Consider the following 16,287-nt stretch of genomic DNA (forward strand, 5'->3'; position numbering starts at 1 on the left):
GCTTTTTTTTTTTTTTCCTCACAAAATTCTTATTAAACGTGTACAAGCTGGCATATTAAAGATATACATACTGTCGTAAATGCTGGAAAGAATATGCTTTTTTGTTTAAGGACTAAGGAAATATTTTAATAGTGCTTAATGAAATAACTCTAGGAAACCTTATGCATTATATTATTTTTAGAGAGCCCATAAGATATAAGTAATATTTGTGACAACTACTGAATGGGCTAAGTTTTGGGCATGTCAGTCTTCAAGTTTTGGAGCCTTCCCATAAAGCTACAAAAATAAGACTTCTTGAGGGCAAGGAATATTTTAATTATCAAATGAGATAATATTTATTAATTGTTTAACATACTATTGGCACATAGTAGTACACCTAAAAAAACCTTTTAAAATTTTGCTTTTTGTTTTCTTTCTCATTTTTTTTTCCTTTTTGATCAGATTTTTCTTGTGCAACATTGATAATTGTGGAAATATGTATAGAAGAATTGCAAATATTTAACATATATTGGATTACTCACTATCTAAGAGAAGGAGGAGAAGGGAGGGAGAAAAAATTTAAAACACAAGGTTTTGTAAGGATGAATGTTGAAAACTATGTATATATTTTGAAAATAAAAGGCTTTTAAAAAAACAAACAAAAAAAACTTCCTTTGTATCCCACAGTAACTAGCATAGAACCTAGCATGTTATAGATGCCTAATTAATATGAATTATATTGGATTGAATTAGACTCAAAGAACCAAGGCCATACCTGATTATTAAAACCTGATGAACAGGAAGACATTTGGTTATTTTTACAGCTGTTCCTTGTAGGGTAGGATGAAGTCCAACTCAATCACACTTTCTGTTTTACTTTTTAAAATGAATCCTCTCAGGGACAACTAGATGGTGCAGGGGATAGAGCACCAACTCTGAAGTCAGAAGGACCTGACTTCAGATATGAACTCAGTCACTTAACACTTACTAGCTATGTAATCTTGGATAAATCACTTAATCCTAATTGCCTAGTGCTACTCCCTTCCCCCTCAAAAAATGAATTCTGTGTTGCACTAGGCTGCTTTGTTCACTGTGATTTTTAACATGTTGGCCAAATGTTTTTGTTTATAGCCCTGTACTAATTCAGACTGAGTTGGAAGCCTACTCTCTCTCTCTCTCTCTCTCTACACACACACACACACACACACACACACACACACACACATATATCATGGAAATATAAACAGATATAGAAAACTATAGAAAAAAGATTGGGGCTAGAAAACTGTATTGGTTTGGTTTGCAAGTGACTTTCTTAATGGCATGCTTTGAAAGTTACAAGTGATCCTGGATTCTTCCTGTTTTCAGCAATACAGATGATAACATGAAGAAACCAGTGTTTTTAGTCTACTATACTTTATCTATGGTAGTGCCGTCTTCTCAGTAAAGATTTCAGAGCATATGAAATACTTAAGAAATGTCAGAAAGATATTACCAACCCTGATCAGAGAAAAGGTAAAATAAAAATCCTACTGACTATATTTGCATATTTTATATTGCTGGAAAGATCTTGTCTGTTGGGTAACAACTCAGAACTCTCAAAATTATGCATTTTAATGTCATGCTGCTGACATAATTTCTTGGTGCTTGGAAAATTCAGGAAATCTCTCCAAAACTCCTAATCCATCTTCTTGAACTGATCAAGTCTTCTCGAGTAGATACTCATTTCTAAACAACAGTCTTTTTATTCATCTTTAATCGACTCTATCATGGCTTTCATAATGATTATTCTAAATCTTTTCTACTTTTCTACCACCTCTTTCCTCCAGCAGCACTCTTATCTCAACTTCTATTATATTTTTAAAAGTTTGAAATTGTGACTCCCTCAAATTCACTTATCTATTCCCTTTCCTCTAATCTTCCCTTCTCCTTGCCAAGGCTAACCTTTCCTTGTGTACTCTTGATTCTGTTCTTTCCTGAGAAGACTTAGTTACCTTTTTCTATTTGCCACCTTACACATGTTTAATAGGAATTTTGTGAGAAAGTCTCTCTCATAATTTTCAACCTTTTCCTTTCTACTGACTAATCTTGACTTGTATTTCAACTTCTCTAATTCACTACTTATGTAATTCCCTCATTTTTGCAATGAAATACTTATTCGTCTGCCTCCATAGCTTCATCTTATGAATATTCATCTTATTAATTCACCATTATTTTGGGTGAAGCACAAATTCTACATCCTTCATGAAGACTGACTTGATTTGCCTCTTTCCATAAGCACAATGATCTCTCCTTCCTTGAATTTCTTAATAGACTTTTCCTTCCTTGAATTTCTTATTAGACTTTTTCTGCATTTTGCTAATTAGACATTCTTTCTCTACATGCATTTCATTGTCTAGCCAAGCTGATCTACAAACTGCCATTCCATTATGTTATCCCATTATTCCAATACATGACATTCCATTTTCTGTTTCCACACTATAGTGAGTACTGTTTCCAAATCTGAAATGCTCTCTTGCTCTTTTAATCTCTACTTCTTGGGAACTCTTAGCTCCCTCAACCTTTGGCTCAAGTCCTAACTATGTAGGAAATCCATTATCATTTCCCTCCATTTTTATTGTTCTCCCAGTCATTATATATTTCATATGCATTATCTTATATCTTTTATCACCTTGCATGGTACCTGGCATATACTAGGCATTTAATAAATGTTTGCTAGTTAATCAAGTGATTAGATCTCTGTATACTTAACGTGTACTTATCTCACCCTTCCTTGTATTATAGTTATTTGTCTTCATGTCTTTCCTCTTTTTTTAAATTGTAGATTACTTTGAGCAAGAGATCTGTGTATATTTCTTGCTATATTCACAACTATTAGCACATGCCTGGTTATAATAGACAATAAATGTTTGTTACATGAATTATCAAAGTTCCAGGTAAGTTTAGATACAATGAGGAGTTTGCCATATATCCTAAGGAAATTTCAGATTGGAATTTTCAGCCATTTTAGAACTATTTTACCAGTGAAGTGAATCCAGCTTTCAAAAGAAACAAGTCCCATTGAACTTTTTTTTTTTTTTTAATGGAGCTGTGCTTGAAGAAGAAAGCAAGCCTCTTCTTGAACTATTCAGGTGGAGAAGATGAATGGCAGCACTACAAACAAATAAAAAAATGAATTTAAAACATTCAAATAAAGGCACAACACAAAGGAATCACAGAGGCAGAACTGTGCACAGTCAGGCTTTGCAAAAAATGACCTGAGGTGCTAAGCAAAGAACAGTCAACACTACTAATGATTGGGTAAAATTTATTGGCAGAAATTTTAAGGCCTATTTTCTTAAATCTTCCTGAAGTGTTTTCATCTGCTTTTCTGTAGATTTTAAAAATTAATATTATTCCTTGAAGAATTTTAGAAATCACAGAATTAGAAGGGAATAAAAAATCATGTAGTTTAATTTGTACCTGAGCAAAAATTCCTTGGATCTTCCCAAATCAGTGATCATCCTTTGCTTAAAGATTTCAAGTGATCTATAGGAGTAGTCCATTCCACTCTTAGATAGCTCCAGTTGTGTCAAAGATTTTCCTTATATAAAGCTACAATGTTCTTCTCTATTATTTCTATTCAATACACTTGGTTCTACCCTCTGGGAACAAAAAGAGAAAATATAATCCCACTCTTAAGTGACATCTCTTTATGTCCAAACAGAAGATTATGGAAGTATATAGATATAGCTAAATAGAGGGCAGTCTTCTATTCTGTCTACAATTGAAATACAATTTTTGATTTGTAGCTAGAGCCCTATTCTTTGCTCTTTTTCTTTTTTAGATTTATGTTCCAAACTTGAATAGAGATAGCTTTTGGTTTTCATAAAGATCATTGAGATCGTAGAACACATTGATGATACTATCTATGACTATAGTAGTAGCCTGAGGAGTCAGACTGGTTGTGCTATTCTCCATCTTTGAAATAATGGTAAAATTCAGATGGGATCTGTGGCAAAAAAAAAAAAAAAAAAAAGGTCTGATAGTGGCAGCTAGCTAAGATACAGATCAAGTAAAGTTTAAAGAATAAGGAAGTTTATCTGTTTTTCTTTCACTTCATCTTTTCTATCAACAAAATTATCTTTGAAATAGAAAGTATAGACCAGAAATTGTTAAAAAGGCAAGTGAAGCACAAAATAGGTGGAGACATTATATAGGAATCATGTGCCCACTTTCTTAAAATGAGTTCAAGTCTCCAGAATCAGATAATTTATATCTATAAAACAACAAAAATAACTTATGAATGTCACTGTTCTTGATAATGCCTAATTATGAAGAACAGGAGAAATGACAATTTAGAGATGAGAAAAACCATATGTCCTTGGACATATCATTTCAAAGCCTCAATGTCCTCATGTATGAAATGAACATAATGTCCCTTTCAGTCCTAATATTCTCAGATTCAAGGCCTCTAATAAAAATGGAGAAAGAAAAAAAGAAAAAAACCCCAAAAGTTAGAAAAGATAAAACTTTAGACTTTTAGTTTGATATTAGTATCTGGCTTATTTTCTCTTTTCTATAGCTTATATTGCATGTTCTACATGTTCCACAAGGCTTTCAGCTGTGTCATGATCAGACCATGTTTGTGGATGGCAGCATTTCAAGGTCTTTTAATATGTTGACTCAGTGAAACACTGGAAACCTTTATATGTTTCCTATGAGAGTACAATAGGTGGGAAGGAAGGGGACAGATTAGATTGTATTGAGAGCTACTGATCGACAAGTCTTCTGTTTCTCTCCTGATTTAAATCTGTCTTTTCATCCACACTTGCTTGGACAAGAAGAATTCTTAGGCAATTTTCAAGTTAAAATGTTATTATTTCCCTGAAGGTTAAATACAAAGAATAATTTATGCACATAAATCTGTGGGTTTTTCTTTCACTGACTTCACTGAAGCTTCAGATAGAAGGAAATTATGCTAAAAAGAGTACACCTCTTTTTAAGTACATGTTTTTGGATATAAGGAAACATGTAGCAAGAGAAATGGATTTAAGAAAATACCATCAATAAGTAAACATAATATTTATGTATTTAAAAATCTTTTTTTTTTTCAGGGTGAGGTTATATTAGATAAGAAGAAGCTGTTCTTTATTTCCAAGGACAACATAATGACTTGTTGAGGTTTTTTCTGGGTAGCTAAATTTGTAAAATACCAGCATTCTGAGTTACTTAGTTTTTTTTCCCCCTGACTTTTGTGTTCAAATTGTCCTGACTTTCTGTAGGTTCTGGATGAGAATGGTAAGAACATGTTTGTTATTCCTTCTTTGTGAAGAAATCATATCTTGCTTTTGATTTCTGCTCTATTCCTCTTCCTATAGGCAGGAACTCAGTTATACCATAGCATAAACATTTTTTTATGAGGAAAAAATCAACAGGATAAAACTGCCCAAATTGCTAAAAGGCTCAGGAATTTTACATTTACATTTTTTAAAATTCATGCTTGCAAAAAAAAAAAAAAGACACCCAAAAGGTCAAAAAAAGAAAAAAGACACCCAAAGGCAAATTTTAGACTCAATCTTAAGAAAGACATTTGTGACAATTAGGGCTGTCCAGGAACAGATTGGGTTGCTATAAGAGGTTATTATCTCTTTATTACTGGAAACAGAGGATGAAATATTATTTATTATGTATGTATATAGGGGATTTCAATCTTGGATGATAAATTGTACTTTTGCCAAATCAAAACATTTTAGAATTGGAGGAGAACTTAAAAGATATTGGGTATAGGCTATAGTTAAGCAAGAATCTCATCTGTACTGTTTTTAATTTGATTCAACGAGCATTTATAAAATACCTACTTTAAGCAGGACACTGCTATGTATGGGGGATGCAAAGACAAAAATGAAATATTCCTTACCTTCAAGGAGCTTACATTCTCCTGGGATCAAAGAACTTTAACAAGTAAACACAAAGCCCATGTAACGTCATACAAAGTGATTCAAGAAGGAGAAAGAAGTGCACCTGTTAATAATCAAGGAGATCAGGAAAGAGCACATGTGGAACGAGAAACCTGAGTTGTACTTTAAAAAGAAGTAGGAATTCTTCAATACAGAGAGGAATAATGAACTAATTCCACACTATCCTGTAGAGGATCACTTCTACAAGGCCATGGAAGTAAGAGATAGAATGTCATGTTTGGAAAACAAATAGCAGACCAGTGATGGAAAAGGAATATCAAATGAGAGGGGAACTATAGGCAACAGATTGTGTAGAGCTTTAAACATCAGGCTGAGGAATTTATATTTTGTCTTAGAGGCAATAGGAAAGCAATTAAGATTCTTGAATAAAGCAGTGATATGGTTCAATCTGTGTTTTAGGAATATAACTTTAAAAACCATATAGAGAATAGATTGAAGATGGGAGAGATTAGAGACAGGAAGACTGATTAGGGTTTTTTGTGATGCTCCAAGGCCTGGAATGGTGCAGAAATCATGTCAATTGAGAGAAAGAGATGAATGTGAAAGATGATATGGAGTAGAATTGACAAAGTTTGACAACAGATTAGATTTGGGTCCATAGAAGATGATACTAAGGTTATGTACCTGGGTGACCAAAAAGTTGGCAGTAATGTCAAAAGTAGTAAGGAAGTTTGAAGCTAGAATAGGCTGGAGAACAATGCATAATTACATATTTTAACTATATAGATTTTGAAATGCCTATGGGCCATCCCACTAGGTAGGCAATAGGCTATTGATAATGATAAAATGGGATTCAGGAGTTATTAGCATTGACCATGTCTATTTGGCAGTCCTGAACATAGAGCTGAAATTATTTCTGAGAAGTTGAATTTGAACCTTTTTTGAAGAAGTACATAATGATGATGATAGCTGGCATTTTTATAATATTTTAAGGTTTACAAAGCAGCATTTTTATCTCATTTTATTCTTACCACAACACTGAGAAGTAGATGTTATTATATAATATCCCTATTTTATCAGTGAGGAAACTGAGCCTGAGAGAAAGTCAATGATTTGCCTAGGTTGCATAAGTAATCTGAAATTAAATTTGATCTTAGGGCATCCTGACTCTAGGTCCAGTCCTCTCTCTCCTGTGCCACTAGATCATGATGAAGCTTATTCGACTTTGGAATTGCTGTTTTTCTTGCATTAATAGAAACTTTAAATCTGTGTAAACCTTGATGGACTATGCAAATTTTAACTATTATGATTTTATTGGCCTACCAAAGTATTTTGTTTTGCAAAATTTGCTCTTATTCATTTTTATTATTTTTTATTTTTATTTTTTTATTAGTGTTCTTAAGAGAAGCAAACACAGGCTTTCATATACAAAGTACTCCCTACAATAGAAACTCTAAATTAAAAATGGATAGGAGATGAACAATTTCATATGCCCTCTTCTGATATCCATTAGCCTTAATATATATATAATATATATATATATATATATATATATAATATATATATATATATATGTATGTATATATGTGTATATATGTGTATATATATATACACATATATTTGAACTTTGGATACATGGTTAAATTTGTAATTTACATTATTACTCTAACTTAGATGGTAATTAGGTGGAATGGCAGTTAAAATGCTGGACCTGGAACCAGGAAGACCTTGCTATCTCAGACATTAACTGTGTGATTTTGGGCAAATCACTATTGTTAGCCTAAATTCACCATCTATAAAATAGGAATAATAATGCTACGTATTTCAAGGATTGTTGTGAAAGTCTCTCTCTCTCTCTCTTTCTCTTTCTCCCTTTCTCTCTCTCCCTTTTTTTCTCTCTGATTCTCTGTGTCTTTCTCTTTATAAGCACATATACATATATACATATAAAATATTACATAAATTCTAGCTTAAATCATTAACATTATTATTAACCTTTGATGTGCAGCTAATAATGAAATCCTGTGGCTGGCAAAGAAAGAATGAAATATTGATGGAATTGTTCCCTGGGACATGACACTAACAGGGTTTAGCCTCATAGTCCCACCCTTTGTGAAGGTCCTCCCACCTCCCATCTTGCTGTGTCCTGTCAGAAATCCCAGTTATGTCCCTGAGGTTAAATTTCCCCTATAAATTTGTCCATGGCTCATGTTAACTTTGTCAAATCCCTTTGAATCAATCTGCCAGGACCCTCTACCTTGTGTTGTCTTTCCCTTCATCTTCTCCCCCCATGTCATGTGGTATGTCTCTCAAACCTCACTATGCCTTATCATATCTTCCTCCTTTTTATAGCTATCTCTTTTAGGGTGCTAAATCCTTTTTGCAATTTCATCTGCCAGCTAAGGTTATGACCCATTCTCATAGGTTGTCTTAAATCACAATATCTGGTATCTACAAACCACATAATTCAGTTCCTCAACCACATCACTAAGAAAGAGCAAAATTGATCTTCAAGGATGAATTGTTAAACTGAGGAATAAAATAATTTAGATTAAAACATAGATAAAAATATATGTATAGCTAATATATATTTAATATATTGATTTAACAGAAATGGGGGAGTAGGAGGCAACCATTCCTTTCTTTTCTGAAGAAATCTCTTTTATGAGAATGACTTTAGTCCTTGTGCCAGATTGAGAGAAAAATGGAAAAAGGATTTGAATTAGACTAGCAGTAGGTTCTAGTAAGGGCCAATTCCAGTTGCCTCATGAGCTTTCCTGGGAAATTTAATAGAAAATAGGACTAAAAGTTGAGGCCAACTTTTTTCTCTCTTTAAAGTATGGAAATAGAGGATCAAAAAAAAAAAAAAAAGAGAAACTACAGTAGTAAAAATTAAAGTCTCTTTCTCTAAAGCTTGCAATTTCTGTATAAAACTGTGCTTCCATGTGTTTCCATATTCCCCAGGAAGGGAGAGAAATGTTTTACATTTTGTTAACACATCCTTAATTTGCCATGGGCAATGTTTCATTTTTTCTGCCTTGTAATAGGGGAACCTCCTGTCCCCAAAGAACATAATTTTGCAAAGCCAATGAAAGGAATTCTGCATGCTGTTGCCAAACACACCCCTCTCTGTAATAGGCTTTTTAATTGCTTAGATATTTTGAATCCAAAAAAATTCTTCTCAACCTTTGGGGAACTAGAGTGAAGGCCTTAGCTGGGGTTGGAAGCAAGGCTGGGTCAAGATATTTATGCTCCTAAAGCAAAATTTGGAAATTTCACTTCTTTGCTCCTGGTTGTCCATGAGGAGTGTGTGGGATGGGTGATAGACCCCCTTACCCAAATTGACTACTCAGAGGCATTTTTAGATACGAAGAGGAAACATTTATTCAGTCCTTGCAAGGAGAGGTTCAACCACCCAGAGTCTCTCAGCTCCCATTTCCTAGCATTGTGCCTGACATCTAGAAAGCTGGAAATAGTGAATTTGTTAAATAGCAAAACTCCCAAGTCTTTTCATTGGATGGACTGAAAAGGAAGTAACCATTATTGACCAATGGTCAGCAATGTTGTCTGCTTCCTGTGAGACACATAACTTTCTGCAACTTGGGTCTAAGGCCTGATCTTCCTACCTTCAGATCTCTGGGAATAGGGATCATGTGACAGTCCTGCAGGCTTATGGTCTGACCTAATCCATCTCATAGACTTTTTTGAGAAATCTTCCTTGGTCCTATTCGGGAGGTTTTGAGTTTTCATTTTAACAAATCTAATTTGATTTGTTACAAAATAAATGCTTTCAGCCAGGAGAGTGAACTTCTCCAATATTCAAAATATGTAAATATATAAAATAAGATGAAAGGAAATCCCTCATTTCTTGCTCCCCATATATTGTGTGCCCTCTCCAGAGCGTTACTTTATAGGTAGATATTACTTTCATTCCTCAGAATGGGAAAGGATATTATTTTCATTTCCTTTTAACCATATTTAATTTTGACTGTAGGCAGAAAACAAGAGGGGAGCTTTTCCAATCTTTATCATTAGTTAACTTCAAAATGGTATCCTGTCTATTGGGCATTAAATTTCACAAATCAGCATGACAAAAGATGTGTAGAGATTAGTTGTCAATCTCATATCCAGGAAGTTTATATGCATATTCATGTTCTAACAGTATTCCATTGATTTTATATTTAAGGAGAGAAGGCCAAGTACTTTAGGCCTGTAAATTTGATTTGCAATTATGACTTGTTAGGGAAATGGTGTTCAGAGCTACATAAATTTTTGAAACATATAAAGCAATGCTTTGCTGTTACAACTGGAGAAAAACACTATTGTTCTAGCAATTCAAGACTATTTGCTATATTTAGTGAGTTATTTAATATTCAGATCGGTGGCAGGGTTTCCAATGTAGCACCTTTGTTTTTGTACTGTTTGCTTTACTACACTGGTAGATGATTTTGAAAAAGGATAAGCACTCTATTTACATAAATTTTGGCCAGCCATACATAGCACATCACCATGATCTTATTTAATGCTCACAAAAATCCTCTGAGGTAGATACTACAGTTCTTAATAATCTGACTTTGCTGATGAATAAACAGTCTGAGAGTGATTGTTATTTACTACTATTATATAATTAAATAAGTATTTAAACCGTGGTTTGAATTTAGGTCTTCTTAATTCCAAGTGATTATAAGAGTGAAAGACACCTTAGAAACCATGTAGTTTATTACAATAATTTAAAGAATAAGAAAATTGAGGTTCAGAAAAATAAAATAAATTTTGTGGATAAATTTCAGGGAAAGCTAGCTAGCAAGAATGACAGTAAAATAATCTTTAAAAAAACTTATTTTATATCATGATTTTAATGTTGTAATGCTGGAGAAACTGAAGCAAGATAGAGATTAGAGAATTTTTAATATTTTATTTGGATTTCTGAGAGAGAGAGATTGGGCTGGGGGCATGCTGCCCTCAGGACTGATGTCCAAAGCATCTAGCAGCGAATGTGAGTTCTCAATGATATATTTATATCTCTTAGCTCAGGCAGCTAAACAAAGACAGGGGGCAGAATCCAAACTCTGGTGAGCGAGAATCTTCAAGCAGGGACCATCAGTCCGATTCTGACAAGTTGGGGGGTAGGACCATAAATTCTTACTGACTGGGAGTTAAGGAGGTGTCCAGCTTAGAGCCAGGAAGTCTGAAATTTAGAGTTAAAAACAATGCCAATTAATATCTGAAATAGGACATCTGGAGTCTTATCTTCTGGAATATCAGATCTCCACAGTCCTAATTATCTCAGTTCTAAAGGAAAGACAAGGAAGGTTGTAACCAGGGAAACTGAGGCAGAACAATTTAGGGAAACAGAGGCAAGGCATTTTAGGGAAAACTAAGGTAGGACAATTAGGGAAACCGAGACAGGACAATAAAAGGAACTGTGGCACAGTATGAAGAGTATGAAGACAGAAAATAATATTTTGATGTTAGCTTTTTGAGTATGACAATAAAAACATTTTATTAGATCACACATTCCATGAAGGCAGGCATTGTGACTTATAGAAAATTTATATTTCCCGTTAGAAAATTTTGCATAGAAAGACACTTTACAAATTTTTTTCCCAGTTAAATTGAAAATGTCTTTATCCTAAAATATATTTTTTTCCTTATTTGAAGTTGTTAAACTTTTCCAGTTTGGTAATTAATGTAGCACAGAACCTCTTGTTATTCTGGAACCTCTTGTTATTCAAATTCAATGTAAGATACTTTAAATAATCATAATTGTGTAGATTTCCTTCAGTTTTTAATTTAGCACACATTATCTTAAAGACCAAGCACCTACATTTCCAGTCGCAAATCATTTAATTAAGATGTAATAGGCAAATTATGACTCCAAATAACGAGGCAAAAAAATCATTCTCCAACTTCTAACCACATTTGTATAAAAAGTTCCTCACAAATTTAAGAAGCTAAAATTTTGATTTTAGATGTGTATATATATACCAAACTGGGCAGTCTTGTGCTGTTTTTCTTACAAAAAGTTTCATCTCCTAACTGTTCATTTTCACTGACTCTCTCTCCACTTAGAATTCTTTCCCTTTCTTATATCTGCCTCCTGGCTTCTACAGCTTTCTTCAAGTCTCAGATACAATCCTGTCTTCTGGTGGAATCCTTTCCTGGTCACCATTAATGACAGTGTTTTTTGTAAGATTTTACCTCAATTTAATCTGTCTACAACTTATTATTGTTGTTATTTTTTGCATTTTGTATCCTCAGATTTTGAACATTTCCTTGAATGCAAGAAACATTTTTGCCTTTGTTTCTATCTCCAGTTCTTGGCATAGTGATTATAGGTTCTTAATCAATGCCTATTTACTTGATATATCAAGAAATCAGAGACTATGATACTTTGTTTCTCTGTGACACAAAGTGTCTATGTCCCAATTTCTTCATATTTCAGATGGAAATAAAGTATCTCTGATTTATTTCATTGGATTATTGAAAGGATCAAATGAGATAGTGGCTATGAAGACCTCCATGGAAGTATAGAGGGCTCATATAAATGGAATGCATTATCATTGTTATAATTTATTATCATATGTTATATCATTATTAAGGCATTAGTCTTAATATTTCAAAATATCCACAATAAAAGATGATAGATAAAACATTTCATCTATTTCTACTAAGAGAGCTGGGACACAAAACAGGCTAGCAAGGCAATCTTTGTCCTCAGGGAAGTTTCATGCTAATGGAAGAAGATAATGCATACCCAGGGAATTGGAAGGTGGGAAGAGGAAGAACACTGTGACCTCAGAACATGATGAAAATGGTCTACCACGGAGTGCAAAATCATTACTGTAAGTGGTTGCCCATTCAAAGGGATTAGGATAGGAAGCAGATCTTTCATTTCATTAGGATAGACTATTTTCAGCTAAGGACACCATCTAATAGTGGAATATTGCTTATAGTCTACTGAGGCAGTAATGTTTGCATCTTAGAGAATTGTTTTGAAAGACTGCCTTTCATTGGACTTTTCTGCATGCAGTCATGAAAATTTCTCAGGAAAAGAGGTCATGAGTAGAAAAAGTTTAAGAAGCCATGTTCTAAAAGATCTTCTCTTCAATAAGTCTCTTAGATTATCTAAGTAATGTTAATTAATTATCTAAGCAATATTATCCAAGTCATTAAAATGAATGTCCTTTTCTTGTAGATTCCTGTGCTTCTGAACTTGAGCCAAGATCCAGAAGTTAGTCTCCCTGTTAAACCACTCATCTTTTCCCTGGCCATAGGAGCCTGCTTGGGAGGTGAGAAGACTTTTTCACTGCATTTGTGGGGAAAATATACATGCTTAATCACCTGACTCTGCCAATCAATCCTGATTGATTTAGTCTGTATACTTGTAACTTGTGATGGATCTCTATGTCATGGTTGTTCCACATTGTTAGACACTAAACTCTCCCAAATCTATTTCATATTTTTACCTCATATAGTGTCTTTATTTTCACATCAGTAGGAATAGCACTTAGAAGGCTATTGTGATAATTCAGGTCTGACATAAGGAGTCCTGGAAATACATTGATGGCTTCAGTGAAGAGTACTTATTCAAGATACATCAGAGAGGAAAAAAAATACAAGATTTAGCAACTAATTGAATATATAGGATGAATAAGGGAAAAAAGTAAGTTGGGAACTTGAGTGATTAGAAAGATAATGATATGCTCAACAATAATAAGGAAATTGGGAAGAGTAGGGAGTTTAGAATGAGTTCTTTTTTGAAATTTGAGATGTCTATGGGACATCCAGTTTGGTGATGCAGAACCAGCTCTCAGAAGAGAGACTAGGACTGAATAAAGAGAGCTGAGCAGAGATAATTGAATTTATGGGAGCTAAAGAGATAATCAAGCAAGAGAGTATACCACGAAAAAAGAGAGTTCAGGAAAGATCTTTGGTGGACAACCACAGTCAGTGAAGTTGACAAGAAAAGGATCCAGGAAAAAAAAGACTAAAAAACAGAACTCAGGGAAAAAAAATAAAGAGCAGAGTTAATTAAAACTAGGGCCAGAGGAAGCATCTTAGAGAAGAATTTGATCAAGAGTGAGATTCTGCAGAGAACTCAAGAAGCGTTGAAGATTGAGAAAAGAAAATTAGACTCAACAATTAGGAGATCATTTATAACATGAGAGAGCAATTTCAGTTGAATCATGAAGTCAGAAGCCAGATTGCCTAGGTTTTAAAGCAGAATTCTTAAAAAAAATTTTTTTTAGATATTTCTATTCTATTAGATCATCTATTTCTCATTTGTTACTATTATCATTATAGAATTAACATTCAAATCATCTTTATTTGGTCCAGGCAATAATTATTTGGCTTGTCTGGACAGATTTTTTTTTAAAGTAGCCAAAGATCTTTATCCTGGCTAATCTTTTAAAAATGCCATTAATGGCATCTTCTAAAGAAGAACATAAATGTGTAAAAGCCTCAAATTCAGAGCTAACAATATTGCCTGCTTTTTAAAATACATAAACCTTTTTATTTTCAAAACACATGCATACTTTTCAACAATTCACCCTTGCAAAAAGATGTTCCACATTTTTTCTCCCTTCCTTTCCCTCCACTCCCTCCCCAGATGGCATTTAATCCAATATATATTAAACACATATACTTCTATACATACATATTTCCACAATTAATCATACTGCACAAAAAAAAATCAGATCGAAAAGAAAAAAATGAGAAAGAAAGCAAAATACAAGTAAACAATAACAACAAAAAGGTGAAAATACTATGTTGTGATCTACACTCAGGCCCCACAGTGCTCTCTTTGAGTGCAGATAGCTCTCTCCATCACAAGACCATTGAAACTGGCCTCAATCACTTCACTGTTGAAAAGAATCAAGTCCATCAGAATTGATCATTGCACAAACTTGTTGCCATGTACAATGTTCTCTTGATTCTATTCACTTCACTTAGCATCAGTTCATGCAAGAATTTCCAGGCCTCTCTGAAATCATCCTTTTTTTTAAAAAATAGAACAATAATATTCCATAACATTCAAATACCATAACTTATTCAGCCATTCTCCATCTGATGGGCATCCATTCAGTTTCCAGTTTCTTGCCACTACAAAAAGGGCTGCCACAAACATTTTTGAACATGTGGATCCTTTTCCCTCTTTTAAGATCTCTTTGGGATATAAGCCCAGTAGAGACACTGCTAGATCAGCAGGTATGCACAGTTTGATAGTCCTTTGGGCATAGTTCCATATTGCTCTCCAGAATAGTTGGATCAATTCACAAATCCACCAACAATATATCAGTGTCTCAGTTTTCCTACATCCCCTACCACATTCATCATTATCTTTTCCTGTCATCTTAACCAATGTGAGAGGTATGTAGTGGTATCTCAGATTTGTCCTAATTTACATTCCTCTGATTAATAGTGCTTTCGAGCACTTTTTCATATGGCTAGAAATGATTTTAACTTCTTCATCTGAAAAGTCTATTCATATCCTTTGATCATTTATCCATTTGATCATTTATTAATTGGAGGATGGCTTGTATTCTTAGAAATTTGAGTCAATTCTCTATGTCTTTTAGAAATGAGGTCTTTATCAGAACCCTTGGATGTAAAATTTTTTTCTCACTTTTCTCACTTCTGTTAAAGCAGAATTCTTAACCACATTTTTTCTTTTGCTTCTGATACAAGTCCTTTTGACAATCTGGCAAAATCTATGGGTCCTTTCTCAGAATAACTTTCTTTTACTATAAAGTAAAATAAACATAATGGCAAAGGAAACCAAATTTATTGAACTATACTTATCAAGATAATTTCAAAAAAGAGATTATAGGCCCCAGGTCAAGAAACAGAATAAGATGTTCCTTCCCCCCCCCCCCCCCCCCCAAATATATGATTTATTTATTTCAGATGATGCAAATGAAGTCTATGGCAGTTTAATGACTTAAACCTAGGCCCTCTAAATTCAAATTCAGCTCTCTTCCCATTGTACCCCAATAGTCTGTTTACAATCCTAAGATTTGGAATAGAAATTCTGAAGCTATTTTAAAGATAGAATAGATAGGTTTAGAGAAAAAAAAAGTTTGGGGAAGGGAAGACATTAGATTAAAAAACTTAGTTGAAAGGAAAAGTGGATGAAGAAATTTGGAAATATCACTTTACCAAGACCACATCCAAAGCCAATAGAGTTTAGTTTTCTCTTTTGTTCCTTTGCTAGGTCCTTGTATGAAGATTCATTTGACCATATCCACTGAGAGTCTAAAGCAAAGACTTTTGGTAAATGGCAAACTTTTGTTATAATCAGGTCTTTAGGCAAAGTTTGATAAGAAATGCTTTTTTAAAAAAATTGTTAGCTTTAAATTATTTATTGGGCTATGTTTGGGATGTTTGGATGAATGGCTGTTTC

General features: G+C 33.7%; 1 protein-coding gene across 1 annotated transcript in view; it reads left to right on the plus strand.

Moving 5' to 3' along the window:
• Positions 1 to 16,287, plus strand: part of OCA2 (OCA2 melanosomal transmembrane protein) — a 533,107-nt gene that overhangs the window by 317,696 nt on the left and 199,124 nt on the right. Inside the window, exon 21 of the mRNA XM_051990569.1 lies at positions 13,078 to 13,171. Within this exon, the coding sequence (XP_051846529.1) occupies positions 13,078 to 13,171 (94 nt within the window). The remainder of the gene's footprint in view (positions 1 to 13,077; positions 13,172 to 16,287) is intronic.

Source organism: Antechinus flavipes, chromosome 3, assembly GCF_016432865.1.
Source record: "Antechinus flavipes isolate AdamAnt ecotype Samford, QLD, Australia chromosome 3, AdamAnt_v2, whole genome shotgun sequence".
In the NCBI taxonomy this organism is placed as follows: Eukaryota; Metazoa; Chordata; class Mammalia; order Dasyuromorphia; family Dasyuridae; genus Antechinus; species Antechinus flavipes.